Source organism: Lepidochelys kempii, chromosome 19, assembly GCF_965140285.1.
Source record: "Lepidochelys kempii isolate rLepKem1 chromosome 19, rLepKem1.hap1, whole genome shotgun sequence".
Classification (NCBI taxonomy): domain Eukaryota; kingdom Metazoa; phylum Chordata; order Testudines; family Cheloniidae; genus Lepidochelys; species Lepidochelys kempii.
This window is the reverse complement of record NC_136398.1, coordinates 1,196,296-1,217,022: the sequence shown is the minus strand read 5'-3', so window position 1 is coordinate 1,217,022 and position 20,727 is coordinate 1,196,296. Positions and strand designations below refer to the sequence as shown.

The following is a 20,727-nucleotide window of genomic DNA, read 5'->3' as shown; positions in this document are numbered from 1 at the left end:
GCTGGGAAGCAGGGGAACCTCTCATTTGAGTTTTTGGCATATCACTGAAAAGACGGGAAACAAGGATCTACCTTTTCATAGTACTTGATTTCGTATTCAGTGTTACTGGCACTTGGGAAGCCCGGCTCCTGCCATGACAAGGAAATGCTCTTCTGTTCAATTGTATCTGTGTGGATGTCAGTGACAAGAGCTGGTGCTGAAAAAGCAGAGAGAAGAAACAAGCAGATCACTAACACCATCGCCCCAGAAGGCTGGGCTCCCCCACCACTCTCCCCAGAAAAACAGCACCCTGATTATAGAGTCTGACTGTGCAGCCGTGTCATGCAGAGACATCTCAGGGAGACTTCCATGCGCAGAGCTGTGGCAGCATTGGGCCCTCGAGGAACAGTATCAACAACCCATTTCTATGCCTGGTCAGGGTAGTAAAATACAAATGTGCCCCAGTGACAGATCACTTGTGAATGCAGCACAAAGGGCGTCAGCTTCTGGGCAGACAGAGTTTCACAGACAAACCCTTTGACACAATAGGTGTCACTCCACGTTAGCCTAAGTTGTGTTGTAATAAAGGGATAGTCGGCATCTGCCTGACGCACACACCGTGCACAGAACCGCCTTTGTTTTCTCTCTCTGCTGAGACAAGAGGCTGGAAGGGCAGAGGGAAAATCTCCCTCTTCTACCATAAAGGGATAGCTCAGTGGTTTGAGCATTGGCCTGCTAAACCCAGGATTGTGAGTTCAATCCTTGAGGGGGCCATTTAGGGATCTGTGGCAAAAATTGGGGATTGGTCCTGATTTGAGCAGGGGGTTGGACTAGAATCTCCTGAGGTCCCTTCCAACCCTGATATTCTATGATTCTATAAAACCGGGGTGTTGAGCGCAGCAAGACCCTGCTGCCCAGCTCGCAAGCACCTGCTTTGTGGCCAAGAAGTGAGACGGCAGAGGAGGCCTGGGTTTTATTTGAGCAATAAGACCCTGAAGTACAAGTCCCTCCCTAGGACTACTGACCAGCCATGAGGAGACAGAGGCCCAAGGTTAGTCACAAGACACCAACTAGTTGCTGCTGCCCAGGTAATTCCACTGCACTGTAATCCTGTGCTGATAAAATAGGCCCTGGGCTAGCTCCTTTAGAAGGCAAGAAGTTTCCACAGGGCACTTAAAAGGCATGAAATAAACTCAATTGCATCTGCCTTTAGTGGCCTTCCAGCTGTGCTCTGTCTGCAATTTTACAAATCCTGGGGCTCTGTCCCGCACTAAACGTGCAGGAACTCTCAGGATTCAGAGTATAAACATGGAGCAGAGGAAATCAGCTCTTCCTGATATATTATTCAGTCAGCTGTTCACATTCCCTGGGGCTTGCTTAGATCCTGGCCTGGCTGCCTGCATTTACAACCGGATAGGTCAAGAACTGATGAAACAGGCAGAAATACATTTGGGGGGGTAAACGCAGCTGAATTTGTAACCTTAGTTGTTTTGTTAATTTCATTAGGCTGTTCCTTTTTGGTTAAAAGTACTGACCCTGTCAGGGTGGCTTGGCAGAGCCAAGGAAAGGTCATCCGAAGGCACGTTCAAAGGGTAACGTTTCTAAAAAAAAAAGCGGCTTTGTTACAGCCAAAATCTTTTGCATTAAAACAGAAGGAAGCTGCTTTAACTTTTTGGCGACAGCAAAAACTACAGGACTCTGGGACCCTCTTTGCTGCTGCATAATTTGTAGCTTAACACATAGGGATCTGTCTGGTCAATTAGTCCAGGCAACACAAACAGGCTCTTTGCTAAAAAAGGACCTTATTAAGTGTGGAACTCAGGCACCCTGAGCCAGATCCCCCCAGTCGCCCAAAGGGGGTCTCCAGCCAGCCAGCTTAGCTCTGTGGACTTGCACTGAACGTCCATACTGGGAGCGGTTCCCCTTCCAGCTCTGTATTTTAGCTCCAGCATTCCCTTCTTGCTACACACACATCCCCGCATTGACTGTCACCAGGAATTCTGCAAGTGTGTGGAAAGCAGGGTATTGGAGTAGCATTCTGCAGTGCAGAGCTGGGAGGGGAATTTTCCCTGAGCCCATTGGGTTAAGTGAGCACCGTTTTTTGCCAGCAGATAAATTAGTGGCTAGTCAGTCTATGCTGGGCTGTTTAGGAGGGAGACTGAGTGGGACTGGGGTTTATAGCACACAACTTCCTGGAACCTTCTGCTGGTCAGAGTTTGTGAACTCTCACTACAGTCAGACAGTATTATAGGGCTGCATGGTCACAGGTACAAATGAGTCTCCTGGGACACTGGTCTATCAGAAAATCACTCCACAACTGGCAACTTCCAGCACTGGAATAATATGGGGTACAGTGCAGCACATCCGGGAGCAAGGTGCATCCCAGAGTCAGGAGCCCATATTCGTGCATTCAAAACAGATACCAATGGACACAAAGGTCCATTTGCACAACCCCCCCGTTTCCCTAGATACTTGTACCGCAGTTCAGCCCCACAGGGTCACAGCTCCTGGTTTTCATCTCCGGTAGTGAGGTTTTTTAGACCTTTTCACTTTCCCTTTGGAAATCTGGCCCACAAAATACAGACAGTATAAATTAACTCATACCTCGGTTTCCTTGAAGTGACTGTTATGGCCAGAGGAATTATAAAGCTCCACCAGAAGCTGGGTGTTAGCAGAGCTGAGATCTGAGAACAAACTAACAAGGCTGTCTCCACTGGGAGGCCTGGGGTTCTTTTCCAAAAGCATATGCCTTGCAATCGCCCATGAATTGAAGGGAACATGACTGCTACTGGGATTTCCTGGAACCGTCTGTGCTAGCAGTATTTACTGGAAAGACGCACCCCCTTCATTGGGGCAACAGACAGGGCTATATTATTGCCATGGGGATGCACGCAAGAGCTGTCTTGCCATTGACCATGATGAACGACTAGCTGGATTTCAAGGCTTATCAAGAGAAAGCTCCAGTCATTTGAGAAATATGAACAAAACTCACCCATGCACAGACCATCAGCTGCTACAGGTTGCTGCTAACCTTAGAGCAAACTCTCTGGCAAGCTACCAGAGCAGGAAGGTATTTTCAGCTGCAGCCCACTGGCATCTCTTCACTGAAAACCTTTTGCTTAGGCTCTGAGGGATGCTTTGTGAACGTGGAGTAGATGAAGGAGACCAGAGTTCAGCTGTTTATTGCCCCATTAGCCTCCTGTTGTGCTGTTAATAGGCAGTAACTGGCCCCCTGGGCAGACAATTGGAATGCTTCAGACTCCATGGGAAGTACGACTAAATACCAACACTCCCATTAGTCAGCTTCACACTAGAAGAGGAAATCTGAGCAGAGCCCAGGTCAGGCCCTTCCAGCCCGTTAGATAATAAAGAGAGATCAAATCTCTGCCTGGACATAACTCAGTATAGCATGGCCTAGCATTCACCGAGCGTCAGACACGGGGCAGAGTTTGACACGCAGACAGTGTCTCCCCAGTCACCACCCAGGAGCACAGCTCCTGCTCACAGGACGTGAAAATCCGGCTCTTTATTTGGCCAGATAGTCCCGTGTGACAGCCTGACTCTGCGGGCCTGGCTACGCTTACACAGGGAGCGGGGTCAGGGACGGGGCACCCGCTGTGGGATAGAGGTGTCAGACTCCAAGCCTCGCCTCCCCACTGATGTACTTTTTGCTGATTTATCAGGAACTGGGCAATGGGCTGATTGGACTGGAGAAGCCCAGGGAGATGCCAACCACTTTGCTAAATAGTTCAGCACAGAAAATCCATCTCTAGTACATTGGATACAAATGTCCATTGAAGTTTCTTTTTGTCCCAGATTAATGAGAAACCCAACTCTCCCCTGAGGCAGTACCGATCACTCTGACAGGAGAGGGGAAATGTTTTCCGTCCTTGGCCTGTTCCTCCTGATATAAAGTCTCTTTCGCGGCTGCTGCAGCTTGTTGGGCTGCCATCACCTCCCACCTTCCCCTGTTCATTCTAAGATCTGGGTCCTGGAAATGCCTAAGGAGCAGACCATCGCATTCCACCCCTTTAAGCTGCAAGGCAAGAGCAGAGAAGAGAGTTTACACTGATTTATCCTCTGAAATGAGCTTCTTTGAGGGAACTTTTGGTCCGCAGGTGGCTGTTCACAACAGAGTCTCCATGGGGACACTGCTTGCACCTGCTGCTGGAGCAACAAAGAGGCCGAACCATGGCCCCAAATCAGGGACACAAACTCTTTGATGTTCCTTTTCCCCCATCCTCAGTAGTCACCAGAGAACAGCAGCAATAATCCGTCTCAGCGGTCAGACCCCAAAGGAGTGGAGTTCGCTGTTTCCCTAGTTCTGGTTTGCTCCCATTTTCCATCACACCCACTGAGCTGGGCGTCTACATTCCCTCCCTCACAGTCAGAGGGAGCATCCGTATCTGGGAGGCTGGAGCAAGGGATTGGGAGTCAGGTCTCCTGGGTTCTACACCAACTCGACCACCAACACTGTGGGTGGCCTTTGGCAAGATGCTTCATCTTTGTTCCCCAGTGTCTTCCTCTGGAAAGCTGAGACCAGAATCCTCCTGTCTCACAGCAGGAGCGCTGTGAATTTTAATCACTGGACTGGCACTTTATTTTGCCCTTCTGTAGCATCCTTCCTCTGGGGAGCTCCCAGCATTCTTATATACATGAGCACACCTAGGATGTCTCCGGCTCCAGAGGCCTCCATCTCCCCCCGCACACACACACACACGGCTCATTGACAGGAAATGGGGGCCTGGGGCAGGTCAGAAAAAGATGTGAAAGGGTGCCCTGTTCTCATGGATTCTATCTGTCTTCCTAGGTCAGTTTTGGCTTCCTCATTTATATCCTGCCAGGTCATTCAAACACAAATCCCCAATCGTTAAAGCCCAGACAGATTTTACTTTTTGTTAATCAGAGCAAGAGTCTCTCACAGCCCCTCCATTAGCTGGCACAGGGGACGGCAGGGCTGAGCTGACAGCCTGAACGGAACCTTGTTGAGGAAAGCTGTCTGGGAAATTAGCTAGTTCTATGTTGTCTTCCTTCTCCCCAGATTTTGGGAGCTTGCTAGAGCCTGACTATCCTACAGGGAATTCTGGTGAGAGGAACAAGTCCCTGGAAAGCAAACTTAAGTAGCTGTGAAATGTTGGATTTATTATGTAGCTCATTAATCTCTGCTGAGAAAAGTCCTGCTGATGAATTATTCATGTTGACTGGCTCCTGGTCCTTTCAGCCTCTATTTAAAAGCTGGCACAGGCCAGACCAGCCTCAACATGTGCCACCAGCAAAAGCAAGCCAGGGAGCTGCTGTTTGTACGCGCGCGCACGCTCTCTTTGCACAGGTCACCTGTCATTTGCTTCTAATCTGACTAGACGTTGTTATTTGACATTTTAAGAACAAATGCTCCAAGTAAATACACAAGGTCTGCGCACTGACCTTTAGGAGGATATTGAATTCTCCATATGTAAAGAGGGTGGAGCAAATTCACTCCAGCAATGGGGAAAGAGGATAACAAAGGTTATTAATGTTTCAGAACATAGTGACAGACCATGCAGAAGAGGCCTAGTTTCCTGGGTGGGAGCAGCATGAATGAATGCAGAGGTTGGAATCCTTCTCAAGGCCCAGAATGAAAAGGGACCATTTGGGACTTTCATAGACACCAGGGTCAGCTTCATAGATTCATAGATATTTAGGTCAGAAGGGACCATTATGATCATCTAGTCTGACCTCATTCCCACAGCTCAACGGAGACCTGAAACAGAGGATGACCTATTACTGAAGCCAAACATCTGGCTCATCCTGAGCCCTCAAGTTCTGGCAACTCTTTTTCCGAGATGATAGCCCCTGTGTAGTGCTGGGGAAGGAGGGGGAGGATTCTGCTGTGTTTGAAATTAATGACCCAATTTCAGAGTAGCAACCGTGTTAGTCTGTATTGGCAAAAAGAAAAGGAGGACTTGTGGCACCTTAGAGACTAACCAATTTATTTGAGCATAAGCTTTCATGAGCTACAGCTCACTTCATCGGATGCCAAATGATGATGCCATCCGATGCAGTGAGCTGTAGCTCACGAAAGCTTATGCTCAAATAAATGTGTTAGTCTCTAAAGTGCCTCTAGTCCTCCTTTTCTTTTTGCGAAAGACCCAATGACAGCATGAAGCCGGAGAAGCAGACCTGTGACAGCTCTGCAGGTGGATGTCCAGGTGTGGTCTGAAGCTGCATTTGCCAGTGTGCCTGCATTTGCCATTGCTGCTAACTCTACATCCTGTATGGTCTGTCCGGCAGTTACAACAACAGGCAGAGGACAACTCTTAGATTCCGTCTAATTCCTGCAACGTGAGTCTTGCTGGCGTGGCCTTTGCACCAGAGTCTCTGGTGTGGAGCTGTATTTGAAAACTTCAAATGTCAACAATTAAAGGGTCCCATCCCACCAAAGACACTAAAAGCTATGGTTACAGGAACAACAGGAATGGCACGAAGCCTGCTGCCCCCGTGTGGTAGTTCAGAGAACAATAGTTAATATGACAGGATTACTGCCGGTTCTGCACTTCCTTTTACCGCATCTTGCAAATTACACCCGGCTACCATTTCCCTCAGAGCCATTTTCTGTGATGGCAAAAATTCAAGTGCAATATTTGCTAAGGAATGAGGGTGGGAGGGAGAAACTATTTTTACCTGCAAAGAATCTTTCAACAAGAGAGAAAAAACAGAAATATTCTAGGTGAAACCATGATAGTTTTTTGCCAGCCTTGCAAAGACAAAGACACACACACACAGTTTCAGCTGTAGTAACTGGAACAGCTGGAAAAATGCCCGCCTCCACCATGTTTAGTGGCTACTGCATGCCTGTAGTATTTTTAGAGCGACAAGGAGGGTGAGGTAATCACTTTTATTGGCCCAACTTCTGTTGATGAGAGAGACAAGCTTTACACCTACACAGAGCTCTCCTTCAGGTCTGGGAAAGGTACTCACAGCTAAATACAAGGTCAAACAGATACTTTAGCATAAGAAGTTAGCACAGATTGTAAGGGACCATCACTGTCAAACGGCCGTTAACCTATAGTCAGAGGACAAATATCTTTGTGCTTTGTAAGAGGTCAAGTTTTGTTGGCTTCTGGAGAGCAGCCTGCTCTTTGATCGTCATTGTTGCTCTCCTAACTTGTGCAGGGGGCCTAGGGCCTGGGCCTTTTTAGCTCTGCGTAATTTAAATAAAGACCCTCCAAATCCAGTTCTGCTCCTGGGCCTTCTGCTTCCCAACAAGCTGGGGAAAGTCACATTGTTTTCGTTAACGATCAGAGCCACCCACACAATTCCACCTCTGTATCGCCTCCAATCATTGCTGCGGCTCACAAACCCTATTCATTGCTAATCATACTTAGGGTTTTTTCTGGTAACTCCATGATCTGCTGCAGACCTGTATGCAAGACTTCTTCGTTCGTGCCATATGCTAGATACCAGCTACAAAGTAAAGCCCCAGATGCATTAAAAAGGAATTAAAAAATCATACAGCTATAGAGTAATTCATGTTGTGAATAAAATGTTTCTTATTAATATTTTAAACTCCCTAACATTGCCTCTATTCTGAAAAGCAAACATTAAATTATTCACCATTCTGCCTGATTTTATAAACTCCATCTCACTGTGCGTGGCTTTGTTCCTCTTAATTAACAAACCAGCCAGCAGAAAAGGCATAAAAATAGGTGTACTCACTGCAGCCATCTGCTGAGAAAACAACTGCATCTGAAATATGGATTCTAGCAGGAGATGTCTAGTGATGTCCTAAATACCTGGGGAGGGCTCCTGCCTCCTGTCCACCCAGGAGACCTGAGGGAGGGTGGGATCCACACTCATTGAAATGTGTCTCTCCAATCCATTCCCCAGGGGGATGGGAGAGGGAGGCTTTGCAAAGACGTTAAGTCTCCTCTCTATGCATATGGGCAACTCTTGTGGTGCTACTGGGAGTGGAAGCGGAGGCTCAGAAAGGAGAGAATAGGGAAACAGAGGAGATCTGTGGGGATGCCAGACAAATCCCCCTCTCTCCATCATAATCAGAGAGGCAAACTAGTCTGCATCCTGGGGAAGGTGCCACATGGCAGAAGAGCGAGCTTTGGGATCTCTCTTCCAAGTTCACCAAGTCAGCTTTATTCTGAGAGAGAAGCTTTCATTTTCCAGCTCAATTTCTTCCCATAGGCATCCTATGTCCTTTAATGTGGCATTAATTTAGCATCTTTCCCTGTAAACTGTGGGCATCATGCAAGTCCCCCAGAGCAGGGAAATATCAGGTTTTTTATTCTGCATGGAACAAAGGTCTAAGCCAAACAACTCCAAGATGAACATGCTTGCAAAGGTTTGTAACGTGACTTGAGGCAGATGCAGCCAGAGACTGGCCAGGGCAACCCCAAGAAAACAAAGTTGAAATCAGTTAGTAACATGAGGTCTAAACCAGTGCTGCTTTAAACGCTCCCACCCACCCACCAAGAGGGCATCATGTCAGCAGACTTAAAGAACACTTCACTAACATAACATCTATAGGAGAAAGCAGCTCTGTCTGGGGCTGCCCAATTTATAATTCCAAGAATTCTGCAGGGCAGAGACAGGACACATTGCTTTAATAGGGCAGTAAAAGAGATTCCCTCCTCCCCACTCTCCTTCCCCCCAAGGTATTTATCATTATAAATTCAATGAGATGTTGGGAAAGGCTGACATAGCCTAAGTGGCTAATGTGCAAGACATTAATTCTCTTGAAACTGAAAAAATTCAGAGCCAGGAGGATTCCATTTTTCTGGGTAATGCCGTTTCAGGTGGTCTATGTCTACACTGCAATTAAACACCTGTGGCTGGGCTGGCCCACGTCAGCGGACGTCAGCACGGGGTGCACAGCTGTAAAATGGCAGTGTAGATGTTCAGGCTCGGGCTCAGGCTGGAGTCTGGCCTCTGGGACCCTCCCCCATCACAGGGTCCTGCACGTGTAAACCACAATTTTACCACCCTGCAGCCCAAGTCAGCTAACATGTACCAGCCGTGGGTGGTTAATTGCAGCGTAGACGCACCCTTCATTTTAAACCTAACTACTTACGTGCAGCTATTCCTGGGGTTTAATGGCCAGAGATGGATAATAGACCTCAGTGCCTAAACTCCTCTCCACCTCGGGCCAGCTTCCTCGCACAGCATGCTGGCAGTAGATATGAGATCAGGCATCCCAGTTTATACACAGAGTTGGCGAGGATTTGGGTGTAACAGAGCATGAGCCATCGTATTATTAGAGCATAAGCTTTCGTGAGCTACAGCTCACTTCATCAGATGCTGTAGCTCACGAAAGCTTATGCTCAAATAAATTGGTTAGTCTCTAAGGTGCCACTAGTCCTCCTTTTCTTTTTGCAAATACAGACTAACACGGCTGCTCCTCTGAAACGTGTTATTAGAGAAGTTCAGCAAGTAGTCCCTGAAAATCCTGCCCCGTTTGGGTCAGTATCAAAAATCCCAGAAACAAAAGGAAGAATTTTCAGACCGGGAAAGCACACGAACAGTTATTGTTGGACTCTCAGGGGAGCTTCCCAGGAAAGCACAGACGGGAAATTAATGGTGTTTACGGTATCTGTGCAAAAGAACTTTTAACGTGTGATTTAATGGATAAGGAATTGAGAGGGGCCCTTCAGGAAAGCTTTAGAGGATAATATTATTCTCCACAGACATTTCTGTCTGTCTCTGTTGCCATTTGGCATGCAGGGAGAACACATGTAATAAGCACAAGTCAAGCTACACACTCCAAGTTATCACACTGGGGGAGGGAGGGGAGAGGTATGGGACAGAGCCCTAGCCCAAAGGGACAGAGCTCAGGACCCCCAGGAGTCAAAGCTACGAAGCAAACCACATCCAGCCTGCAACCAAAGTCACACTCCAAAACCATCCAAAGAAATTAGCGTGAGGGTTCCAAAGCGAAGGCAGGAAGGGAAGAGAACGAATGCTGGAGCTAACATTGTGGAAAGGCAGCTGATCTCTCTGAACTTGGACAGAGCCCAACAGCCACAGAGACATGCCAAAGAAAAGATGGCTTGGGGATGTGTGATGCTGGGAACTATTCACTCCTATCTTGTGAACTGCTTTACAAAAATCAGCATTCAGCCATTGCACACTCTATACCTGAGGTCCGATTGTGTTCAGCAGCCATAAGAGAGGCAAGACAAAGCCTGAATGACAACAGGGACACACAGCAGAAGTTTAAGCCACAAACACTAATTCACACCTGTTAATTTGTGTGAATTGGCTGCAGAGAACTCCAGGCAGTGACATTAAATGAACTCTGAAAAGAGCCATAAATCTAGTGCTTAGTGTCCCTGAAAGGCACTGCACTGACTCTCCTGCCCTGGTAGTTTGCCCAGTTATGCACACAGACCAGATATCGGGGCAGAAGAAGTGGATTTACCAGGAATAACCCCACTTCTCACTCCATAGGGTATTTGAAAATCAAACACATAGAGCCTGAGAGCAGGGGGACTGACTTCAGTGAGAACTGAGTGCTCAGCAAACAAGCGCTTGACAGACGCAAGCACCTTGGGAGATGGGGTAATCATGCTGACCAGTTTTACAGATGGGGATGGTGAGGCACAGACAGGGGAATTCACACAGGAAACCTGTGGCAGAGCCAGAAATAGAACCCAGGAGTCCTGACTTCTTTTCCCACCATAGGAGACAGCATTCCCTCCAGAAGATCCAGAGCGTGATGCTAGCACTCAAAGGCATGGCTTGTGTTGGACTAGTACGAACAAAGCCCTGGAATTTGTTTTAACGTATTTAGAAAAGCTGCCCATTAAACGCACGTACCCAGCAGCAATGACCAGTGCAGGTATGTGAGGACCACCTGGGAGCCAGGACTGAACTGCAGCTTTGGGCAGGGCAGTTCAGCTGAATCAGCTGGCTAGAAGCCAAGGCCTGTTGGGAATTCTGCAGGTAACCGCGGCTCCCCTTTATTTGCTGAGCTGCTGCTGTAACAGGGGCTGTGCCCAGCTCCTGCTTGGTACCTAATGGTTCTCCCTGTACTGGTAAGAACGAGGACATTTGAATTTCCTTGTTAACAAGTGTCACTTTGAGTAGTTATTGGCTGGTGAAGATAGAGCACTGTAAAATTTATAGTTCAAAACCTCAGGTTTACTCAAATCCAGGAGGGAGTTTCCCCCATTAATACAGTCCAGCTGCATCTCCTGCCGCTGTTGGCACATCCAGATGAAGCATGACAAAGGGGAGCATATGGCCAGCCCCGTGCCGGTTCAAAGGGAGTCTGAAATCAGCGAGGAAACGCCGAGGGACTGACGCGAGCACTTGGAGATGCCAGCACTTGCCTGCTGGAGGCTAGAGATAAGTGGGGAGAAGATCAGGGAACCGAGCAAAATAATTCACACATTCCACAGAACAGCCTGTCTGGGGTAATGAACTGTTCCCTCGGCCAACTGAGCACTGCACAGGACAGTTCGTGCCACGAGGAACTTGCCATCTAAGCTGTAAATGAAGCTCCATGCATTTCATTGGGAGGCTCTTTCAAAATAGACACTAAAAACCAAGGTCCTCTCTCCTCTGAGCAGATAGGAAAGAGCCCCAGGGGTGTTTCTGCAGGAGACTGACCTAGTATGTCCTCAACTTGTGCAGTAGGCCAGGAGAAGTCTGGTTACCCGGTTACCACCCTGTCCAGGCAGGGTGGTCAGGAGCATGCCAGCCACGTGTGGCCACATAAAGCTTCCCTGCCAGGCCCTAATTGGGCACAAATCACATTCCCACAGACACAGAAATTAGAGTGTATTTCAGCAATGGCCGCACTATTAATTTGCAACAAATTTAAAAAAGACAGAACCCAATCCCTGCCGGGAATGTAAAGGACCTTGTCCTACAGTGTACATTTGCATGGTTAATGCACTCCTCCCCGCAGGTAAGCAGCTCCATTCTCTCTTTAAACACTTTTACTTAGCCCCATGCTGGGCCAGATTAGAAAAAACACAGTATTAATTTTGCCTCCTGTGGACTAAATTGCATCTGCAGACACAATGGAGACATGTTAATGAAACCTCTTGTGAACACTGAAGGGGCAGGAAGTGGTTAGAGCTGAAAGCTTTAGTCAAAGCTATATTTACAGGAACAGGGACCTGGCAGCGAAATAAGACCTGGTTTCTTTTTTTAAGTTTTCCTCTGAATCTGTATATCCGCAGCTGGAGCTTTGCTGCTGCAGATCTCCTCCCCTGAAGCTGCCACGTCCCAGCCATGAACAAGGTCTCCTCTGCTTCTGCATCTTCCAGTTGGTCCTGGCTTCTCTCTTTCCACACTTCTCTGCTCCCACAGAGCAGGTCCACACTGCGCTATCATGGGAAATCAGAGCAGCTTTGGCAGTTCAGGACACAGCTGGAGATACGCCTGTTCTGAGTCCTCGACAACCCTAACTTACAGGGCTCATGCCAAAAAGAGAACACCCCTTCCTTAGCTAAGTGAGCCTCCTACACGTGCATCTGTGCTCGGATAGTAACTGAAGCAATGTAGAGGAGGACTTGTGGCACCTTAGAGACTAACAAATTTATTTGAGCATAAGCTTTCGTGAGCTACAGCTCACTTCAGCAATGTAGGAAGCCTGAGGCCCTTTGCTTCTTTCCAGGCCCACAGTCAGGATGCTCTTCACCTGTGAAGCAGACTAGCTGAGGCCTGGAATGGTCCGAAAGCTCTGGGCTTGCTGAGGCACCCGACAAGGGAACAAGAGACAGGGATGCTCAGGCTCAACCTTCTCACAGGTGCTCCAGGAACCTAGAAGGGTCTCATAACTCTGCAGCAACTGAGACGTGAAAGAGCTTCTCAGCGCTGCCGCCACCGACAACTCTTGCGGCCGCCACTGCTGCTGGTTTTGTACCCGAGGGTCCCCAGCCATACGGTGGATTCCTCACATGTGCTAAGCATGCTGCCTTGAAAGGCCTCCTGCCTCTCACTGTCTCCAGACTCAGAGCCAGAGCGTGCCGCACAGGTACCCAGGCTCTAAGGCAGAACACCCAGAAAGGAGGCAGGTGGGAGGCCAGAGGGAAAGCTGGACTTAAAGGACACTAGCTCATTCCCTCCCCCACCCCCTTACAGCCTCCCTGTGCCTGGCTCAGTCCAACACACGTCTCCGAAGTCTCTGCTGCTCTGAAATAGCGGGAGTTCAGAGATTCTCGGACCCAGTCTCTTAAGAACAGCTCAGAGCGACGAACTATAGTCCCAAAACCCTGGTTACTGCTCTTTTCTATTGCACCTCGACCAAGACCAGTGCACATTCAGGATCCGACCAGTAGTTTAAAAGCCCTTGTAAAAGAAACAGTTCTCCCCAGGCAGGCAGGAGCGAATATAAACAGCCCCGGAGCTCTCCTCTGGTCACTGTCTTTCCCTTATGTAAGGGATGTTCCACTGGCAGCACAGGGAAGCACATCCCTCCCCACAAAGGGAGCTGTTTGCAGAGAACCCCAGGTGTGAACTTCAGCCCTACCCATATCACCAGGACAGAGTTCGCAGAATGGGCTCATGCTCTGCAGTGCATTAATAGCCCACTTTAACTGGGGGCACAGAGCTGCTCTCCTGCGGGAACATCAAGGCTCACAGAAAATTGCAAGTGACAGCTTGTTAAACAAAGCGGAGGCCCAGAGCACTGTGACTGCAATGCCCAGGGTTTGGATTGCACATTCAAAATGAGTTTTGCTGCTCTTCCCGTCTGACCACCCCAGAGCAGAGCACACACACAGGTGCAGGGATTTCACCAAGGAGGGTTGGTCTTTTATCTTGCAGGAATGTTGCAGGCAAGTCAGACTTGTAAGCCACCTTGGTGTGGGAAGGTGCCCTCTTTTCCTTCTTGGTTGGTGGGCACAAGTTAATTATCACAGTCATTTTTTACACAACATATCAAAACAGAGGAATTGGGTCTCCTGCAATTCAGCACAACCCCCAAAAGACCAAACACAAAAAGAACAAAATCAACCATTCCAATCTAGCAATTCCATGGATTCCCACCACCTAGATAAAAGTCCGTTTCAGCACAAATGGTGCAGGAGTCTCAGCTGGTTAGCTAATTTCTGTATTGCCAGCTGCATCTGGAATCTCAGCGGCTTGACAAGAGACACGGATCTGGGATAGTTTACGAGATTACTTCTGCCATATTCTTTGTCTGGATTTCAGTTTCTTTAGGAGTCATGTATTTGTTAAGCAGTTTGCGAGAACCACCCAGGATTCCCATTAACCAAGGAGAAGGGACATGTTACATACACACACCTGGGGCGTATGATAATCTGACTTGTGTTGCCACTTGCTTCTCTCTCACTAGAGGAGGATGGATCTTGCAGAATAGTTGCTGTCCTAGCTTTGTCTTAGTCTCATCCTGCAGGACATAATAGCTCAGGATACAGATTCTGAGAGCACCTGCCTCCCGACCGCCCTCTGCTGGGAGACCTTTGTGGGAGCTCTTCTAGCGCAGTGGTTCTCAACCAGGGGGACACATACCCCTGGGGGTACAAAGAGGTCTTCTAGGGGGTACATCAACTCATCCAGATATTTGCCTCGCTTTACAACAGGCCACATAATAAGCACTAGCGAAGTCAGTACAAACTAAAGTTTCATACAGACAATGACGTTTATACTGCTCTATATACTGTACGCTGAAAAGTACAAGATTTATACTCCAGTTGATTTATTGTATAATTATATGGTAAAAATGAGAAAGTCAGCCATTGTTCAGTACTAGTGTGCTTGGGACACTTTTGTATTTTTATGTCTGATTTTGTAAGCAAGATGCTTTTAAGTGAGGTGAAACTTAGGGGTACACAAGACAAATCAGACCCTGAAAGGGGTACAGTCGTCTGGAAAGGTTGAGAGCCCCTGCTTTAGAGAAACTTCTCTCTGTTTCTCATCCCTCTCAGCCAACAGATTCACCCAGCCCCTGTGTCTAATACACTCTGGTTCTGGAAACTTGCAAATCAGCCCTCTTGTCCTTCCCCACTTGTCAGCTGTGACCAGTGTTGGCTTCCCACCTGTGGATAAGTCAAAGCAACACGGAAACACATTCTGCCTGCTTGCTGCCAAACCAGGAAAGAGTCTTTTTCCAATGGCAGCAAGAATCTGTCAGACAGTGACCTGTGAGTGGCTTAAACACACCTTCCTCCCACCTTCGCCTCTCCGAGAGCTCCCCTAACAAGCTCTCCTGCAGCCACAGCATTTCCCTGGGGGCTAATCTGACTTTTTCTACTTTTGAATCAAGCCATCTGACTGCCTGACATGGACCTACGGGGTTAACATGAGCTCAGACACTAAAAGCTTTTTACCAAGCTAGGACCCTCCACTGGTCAGAAGAGGTCTCCTGTACGGAAGGATGGGTCCATGTTGGCCTTGCACAGTCACAGAAATGACTGAGTGAGGAAAGGAAAAGCAGCTACGTGAGCAAAAACATTTGATCAAACAGTGGGGAAATTATTCATAACAAGATCAAAGTTTAATCTCTCAAGATTAAATTGTTGGCCAATTCCTATGGAGAGGGACATGGAGATGGCTCATCTCCATTAACTGTGGCTGGGGAATGGATTTTCATGCAAATTAACAACAACAGAGGGAGAGACAAGGACACAACAAGCCATTGCCGGCTTGCCTTGAGGAGGTTTAAATCATGGAGAGGGACCTGCAGAAATATAACGGGATTGGAGCAATGAGAACAAGCCCCTCTCCACCAGGGAAGGGCTCTGGCATGCAGACAGAAAGGCTCCTCAGTTCTGCTCAGGTCAGGAAATTAAAGGTGTGAGCCCCTAGGGAGAAGGAAGATATTTACAATGGGAAATTGTGCCCTGAAACTGTGGCCTGGAGAAAACAATGTAACCAATAATTCTAACGCTCTCCTAGTCCTATGGGACAGCCAGCTGCTGAATCACTCTGTTAAGGAGTTTCACGTGGCTGGGTTGCAAGAACTGAAGACACTTTTGTGATCCATAAATTCAGACTGTAACTTAATCATGCAATGGACTCTCAGCTCCATGGAGCTCAGAACCTCACCGTCAGAATAGCCTTGTGTAGCTTCGAAATAGCACAGTACAAGGAGAGCTAAGGGCTCTGCAGACAGAGCTGGATTAACTCTCCTGTGGGCCCAGGGCTATTAGATTATGTGGGGCCCCTGTCTACAAGTCTTTTTCCGAATTTAAAACAAAATGATCACAATTATGGCATTGAGGCTATTAACGCTATACTAAACTTGCCTTTTAATTAACATAAAGCCGTTCTGTGGTTATATTTCAGTCTTAAAACATGTAGAATATAGTTAAGTTAATGCAAAATAGCCTACGTCTTACCTTAGAACAGCTGTTATATTAGTTTCTTTTCGGAAGGGAGTTTGGTGCAGGAGGGATTCTGACCTGGTGCAGGGGGTTGGGGTGCAGGAGGGGGTGTGGGGTCTGGAGGGAGTTTGGATCTGGGGCAGGGGCTTGGGGTGCAGGAGAGGGTGCGGGGTCTTATCACAGGTGGCTCCTGACCGGCAGCACAGCATGGCTCAGGCAGGCTGGCTGCTACCACAGCTCTACACCGCTCCCGGAAACGGCCGGGTGGCATGCCCCTGGTGGGAGGGGGACAGCGTGTCTCCGTGAGCTGCCTGAGCCCACAGGTGCCTCCCCCACAGCTCCCACTGGCCGGTTCCCTGGGAGCAGGGGCAGCACGTAGAGCTGCCTTCCTGCCCCAACCAGGGGCCACAGAGATGTGCCAGCAGCCGGCTGTTTCCAGGAGCAGCGTGAGGCCACAGCATGCAGGCAGCCTGCCTGAGCCCTGCTGCGCCAGGGCCCGCCTTAGCCTGCGGCCCTGGGCTGCAGCCCCTAAAGCCCCTGCATTAATCCAGCCCTGTCTGTAGCAGAGGAACGACTGGCCATCTTCACTGCTGAGCAATGGGCTTTTCTAAACCCAGCAAGCTTCTGTTCTCTGTATTCTAGCAATGAAAACCCAGCCCGAGCGTCACAGAGCTGCCTTCATCTCTTCCCATCTATCTGCCTAGGCGCTAGTACGGTCCTCATCACTGCTGTAGTATCTGTGTGACTCTGAGTATCCAGCGGACGGGGTGAAGGTGAGAGGCCCCGGGTGGAGGTGGGGGCCGGCATTGTCAAGTCCTCACGCTGGGGAAATCCACTGGCCGAGCTGTACGTGAGCAATCACCATGGCAATCACATCCTCCCAGCAGCCAAAGCTATGTTAAAACCAGCTCAGGCGTGTCAACCCCTCCGGCTCGCTCAGCCATCTTTGAAAAACTCCTAGCAGATCATGAGAGCAGGTAGACAAATGAGAGGATCTCTGGCTTCCTGGTAAAGGTGCCAGGAAATGGACTAGGACAGGAACATGACCAGCACATTTGGGAATACAGGGACCTGTGAAGTGACTACTCAGCCCTGTGCACTGTATCCCCCAGCCCAGCGCTCTCAGTGAGTGCTTACGGGTCAGCAGTTCTTTCAGAGACAATGGAAACTGCTGCTCCCTCAGCTAGCACCAGCCCAGACCCTGACAGCTCGGCACGGAGCACGGGCTGCGGTGCTGGACAGGCCAGTTCCAGGGGCAAATGGTCTCATGTTACTGGGGAGACAACATCCAACCAGGCATTCCCAGGAGCTCTGCCAAGGAACGTCACGTCCCAGCACTATGACCTCAGAGCATGTCTGGGATTCCAGAAACAGCTGCTCTCGATCACACACCTGCATATCAGGCCCAGTGGTTCCTGTATATGTCACTTGCTTCAAGAGGAGCATATTGGCCCAGCAGTGAAAGTGACCCACGCCCCTTCTGTAAAGATGGGCGCTGCAGCGTGCTAACCTGACTGTTCCTCCCCGGGGGTCCCGGGGCTCAGAGCTGCTCAGAAAACCTTGGGCTTTCCAGGAGAGCACTACATTAACAAAAATGGTAGGAACTCCAAGCCAACTAACTTCATTCTATGCCACTGCCATGCTGGACAATACTCCACAGTCAGCTGCATGCCTCGCTGGCCAGAGTGGCACTGCATGTAGCCAGGCAGCTCCCATTAGAGTCAGCAGAAAGCCGGGGGAGTCACTGAAGCGGACGGGAGACAGTGTGGTGTCCTAGCGCTGTCTAGCAGGCTGAGCCGTCCCCTTCCTGTAACCCCTTTAGGTGGGCTCTGTTTTGCTTAGCCCTTAAAGGGGCAAGGCATTGCTGGTTTCACTAGTTACTTGTATTAAAGAACAGCTACCTACAGAGCCCTGCCCAGCTTTATAGTTTATTTCCAGCTCTGCGTGTCCAGCCATCCCACCAGCTGTTGGGTGCAGCTCATAGAAACTGAGGGGAGTTAAACCCAGTGGCTGTGGGCTTTGCAACCAAGGGCTAAGATTGGAACCTTATTCGTAGTGCAAGTGGGCTGGGGGAGGTTCATTCGCTGGACTTGGGCGGGGGGCGCTCTCTATAGCACTCCCTTTTTACCCCTTCAGGATTCTTGCATCACAAAGGGCACGTTTCAGAAGCTCACAGGAAGGAGCAGAGGGGAAGTAAAGCAGCAAGTGCAGCCAGGGGTGGCCCGTACCTGTGAAACTGGTGGAGATGTTCACTTCCACGTACTGCGGCTTTGACAAGTCACTGAAATCAGAGACGCCATTGACAGCTGCCACACGGATAGTGTAGTTAACATGTGGTAGCAAGTTCACCAGGGTCACGGTCCTGTCCACCAATCCCGTCTGCTGGGGCACAAAGCCAACGCTGCTGCCACACTGCTCGCATTGCCGCCGGAGAGCCACCGAGCAGCGGTCACACAGGAGGTTATAGGTGACGTCGGTCCGGCCGCCCAAGTCTGCTGGTGCGCTCCATTCCAGAACCAGCGTGGACTGCTTCAGGCTGTAGATGAGGTTCCTTGGAGCAGACGGGGGACCTGCAAGCAGAAGAGTGAGCGTTTCACTGCCTGGGCACTGGGTGCAGCCACCAGCAGCACCAGTGCAGGGCCATCACAGATAACACCACGCTGGCCCTGCACTGGAGCGCAGGGGGAATTACAGAATGGCAGAGGCAAAGCTGGATCCAAGAGAGCCTGGCAATGGTAACGCCATCCAGTCACACCAGGGGTCCCGCAGCCTCGCCCACGTGCAATATGAGCTGGAGGTGCAGCACGGAGAGTGTCCACACTGAAGCAACGTTGTAAAGAAAGCGAGGAGCAAGGCAGCACGGGATTGATGATCAGTCTCCCTGCAGTCTGAGTGTATGTCTACACAGTGCAGAGGAAGGTGTGCTCTTAACTCAGGTTAGCTAATCCGCATTAGCGGACTCAGGCTAACATAGCAGTGAAGACACAGCAGCTTGTCTTTTAACTTGCATTAGCAGCTTAAATGAAACCCTGTAGGGAAGCATGGGGTTGAACTCAAGCTGCTAACTGGAGTTAAAAGCCAAGACGCCGTAACTTTGCTATTTTAACCCCGATTAAGGACACACCCGTTCTTGCAGTGCCCGCATATCCTTAGTGTCTGACACCTGCCGACACTTTACACATGCCGGCTACTCACACTGCTCCAAGCTTTGCTGGGTTCCCACCGTGAAATAGCTCAGAGCCAAGCCATCTGGCTCTGCAGAGAGGCCAAGAATAAGACACATCTCACTCGTGCTAGCTGTCAGTCAAACCACGAAGTCTGCTTCTTATTATAGAAGCAATTCTAAAGTGCCCATCACCGTAGTATCTATTAATCAAATTTAATTAACTTGATGCCATTTAATTAAAAACGTCTGCCAGGCTAGCCTGTGTCTATACAAGCTTGCCCCAGTTTTATTGGGGTAATGCCTGCAGTCCTTACTGGCGTGTTTATAGCCTCAGATTTCAGGCCTTGTAACCTCCGACTATGAGCTCCCTGTGGTAGGGCCTGGCTTTTCCTATCTGTTTGGAAAGCACCTAGCTCCTTGTGGGTGCTACTGAAATACCCAGAACAATGCCCAGTGATGCTAATGCCCTGGGACACGGCTACCGAGGGCAAGCGGCTCTGCCTGGGTGCCGGTGGCCTAGGTGCTGGGCGGGGGGGCAGCTCCTTGGCCTGCCATGGGCCTGGCCAGCCCCATGCACATGCGGCAGATCTGGCTGGCTCCTCTCTCTCCCTTCCAGTTACCGAACCACGGATGTTGCTTGAGAGAGACGTACGGGTGCAGGAGGCAGATGGCGGGTCTGATGGGGACCGGGAGTAGTTCTTCTGACACGTGCAGAATGTGGAGGCTTCTCGATGTGTGAAGCTGTGCTCGGGGCAAGGAGAGCAGAGAGGGAGTCGGGGGGATAGCTTATAAAATCCAGTAGGGCAAGCTGTGAAGAGACAGACAGACTGTTATGGCAAGCCGAGTTCTGGCAGCGCAAGCAAACAGAGCGGTTGTTAGTGACCAGCCTTTCCCAGTTCCTGAGGCCCCCTTTGCTTTGGGTCTCAGTGTTCAGAAATCTATCTGCAGAGTCAAGGAAAGAGTTGGGCAATTGCCAGATTTTAGCAACAGCAGGTTGGAGAGGCATGAGGAGAGCAATGGGGGGGGGGCAGGAAGGGGGCTCTCAGCAAAGACAAGGAGGAGGGGGCTGCAGGATGAGGCAGACAATGAATAATGCATGGCCCAGGGTTTTACGAGTCAGGAGGGACAGGGAAAGTTCCAGGGATGACACAGACACAGCAGTAGGATTTAGTGACAGTCTGAATGGGAGGGAGGTACTCAGCCCTGGTCTACACTAGGACTTTAGGTCAAATTTAGCAGCGTTAAATCGATGTAAACCTGTACCCGTCCACACGATGAAGCCCTTTATTTCGA

The 20,727-nt window shown here is 49.5% G+C and overlaps 1 protein-coding gene across 1 annotated transcript in view; it reads right to left on the bottom strand.

The window, feature by feature from the left end:
• The window catches only part of EPHA10 (EPH receptor A10), a 115,737-nt gene that overhangs the window by 40,359 nt on the left and 54,651 nt on the right, over positions 1-20,727 (bottom strand). Inside the window, exons 4-6 of the mRNA XM_073317553.2 lie at positions 20,087-20,242; positions 18,497-18,838; positions 72-196 (exon numbers count right to left, since the gene is read on the bottom strand). Coding sequence (XP_073173654.2) covers positions 72-196; positions 18,497-18,838; positions 20,087-20,242 — 623 coding nt within the window. The remainder of the gene's footprint in view (positions 1-71; positions 197-18,496; positions 18,839-20,086; positions 20,243-20,727) is intronic.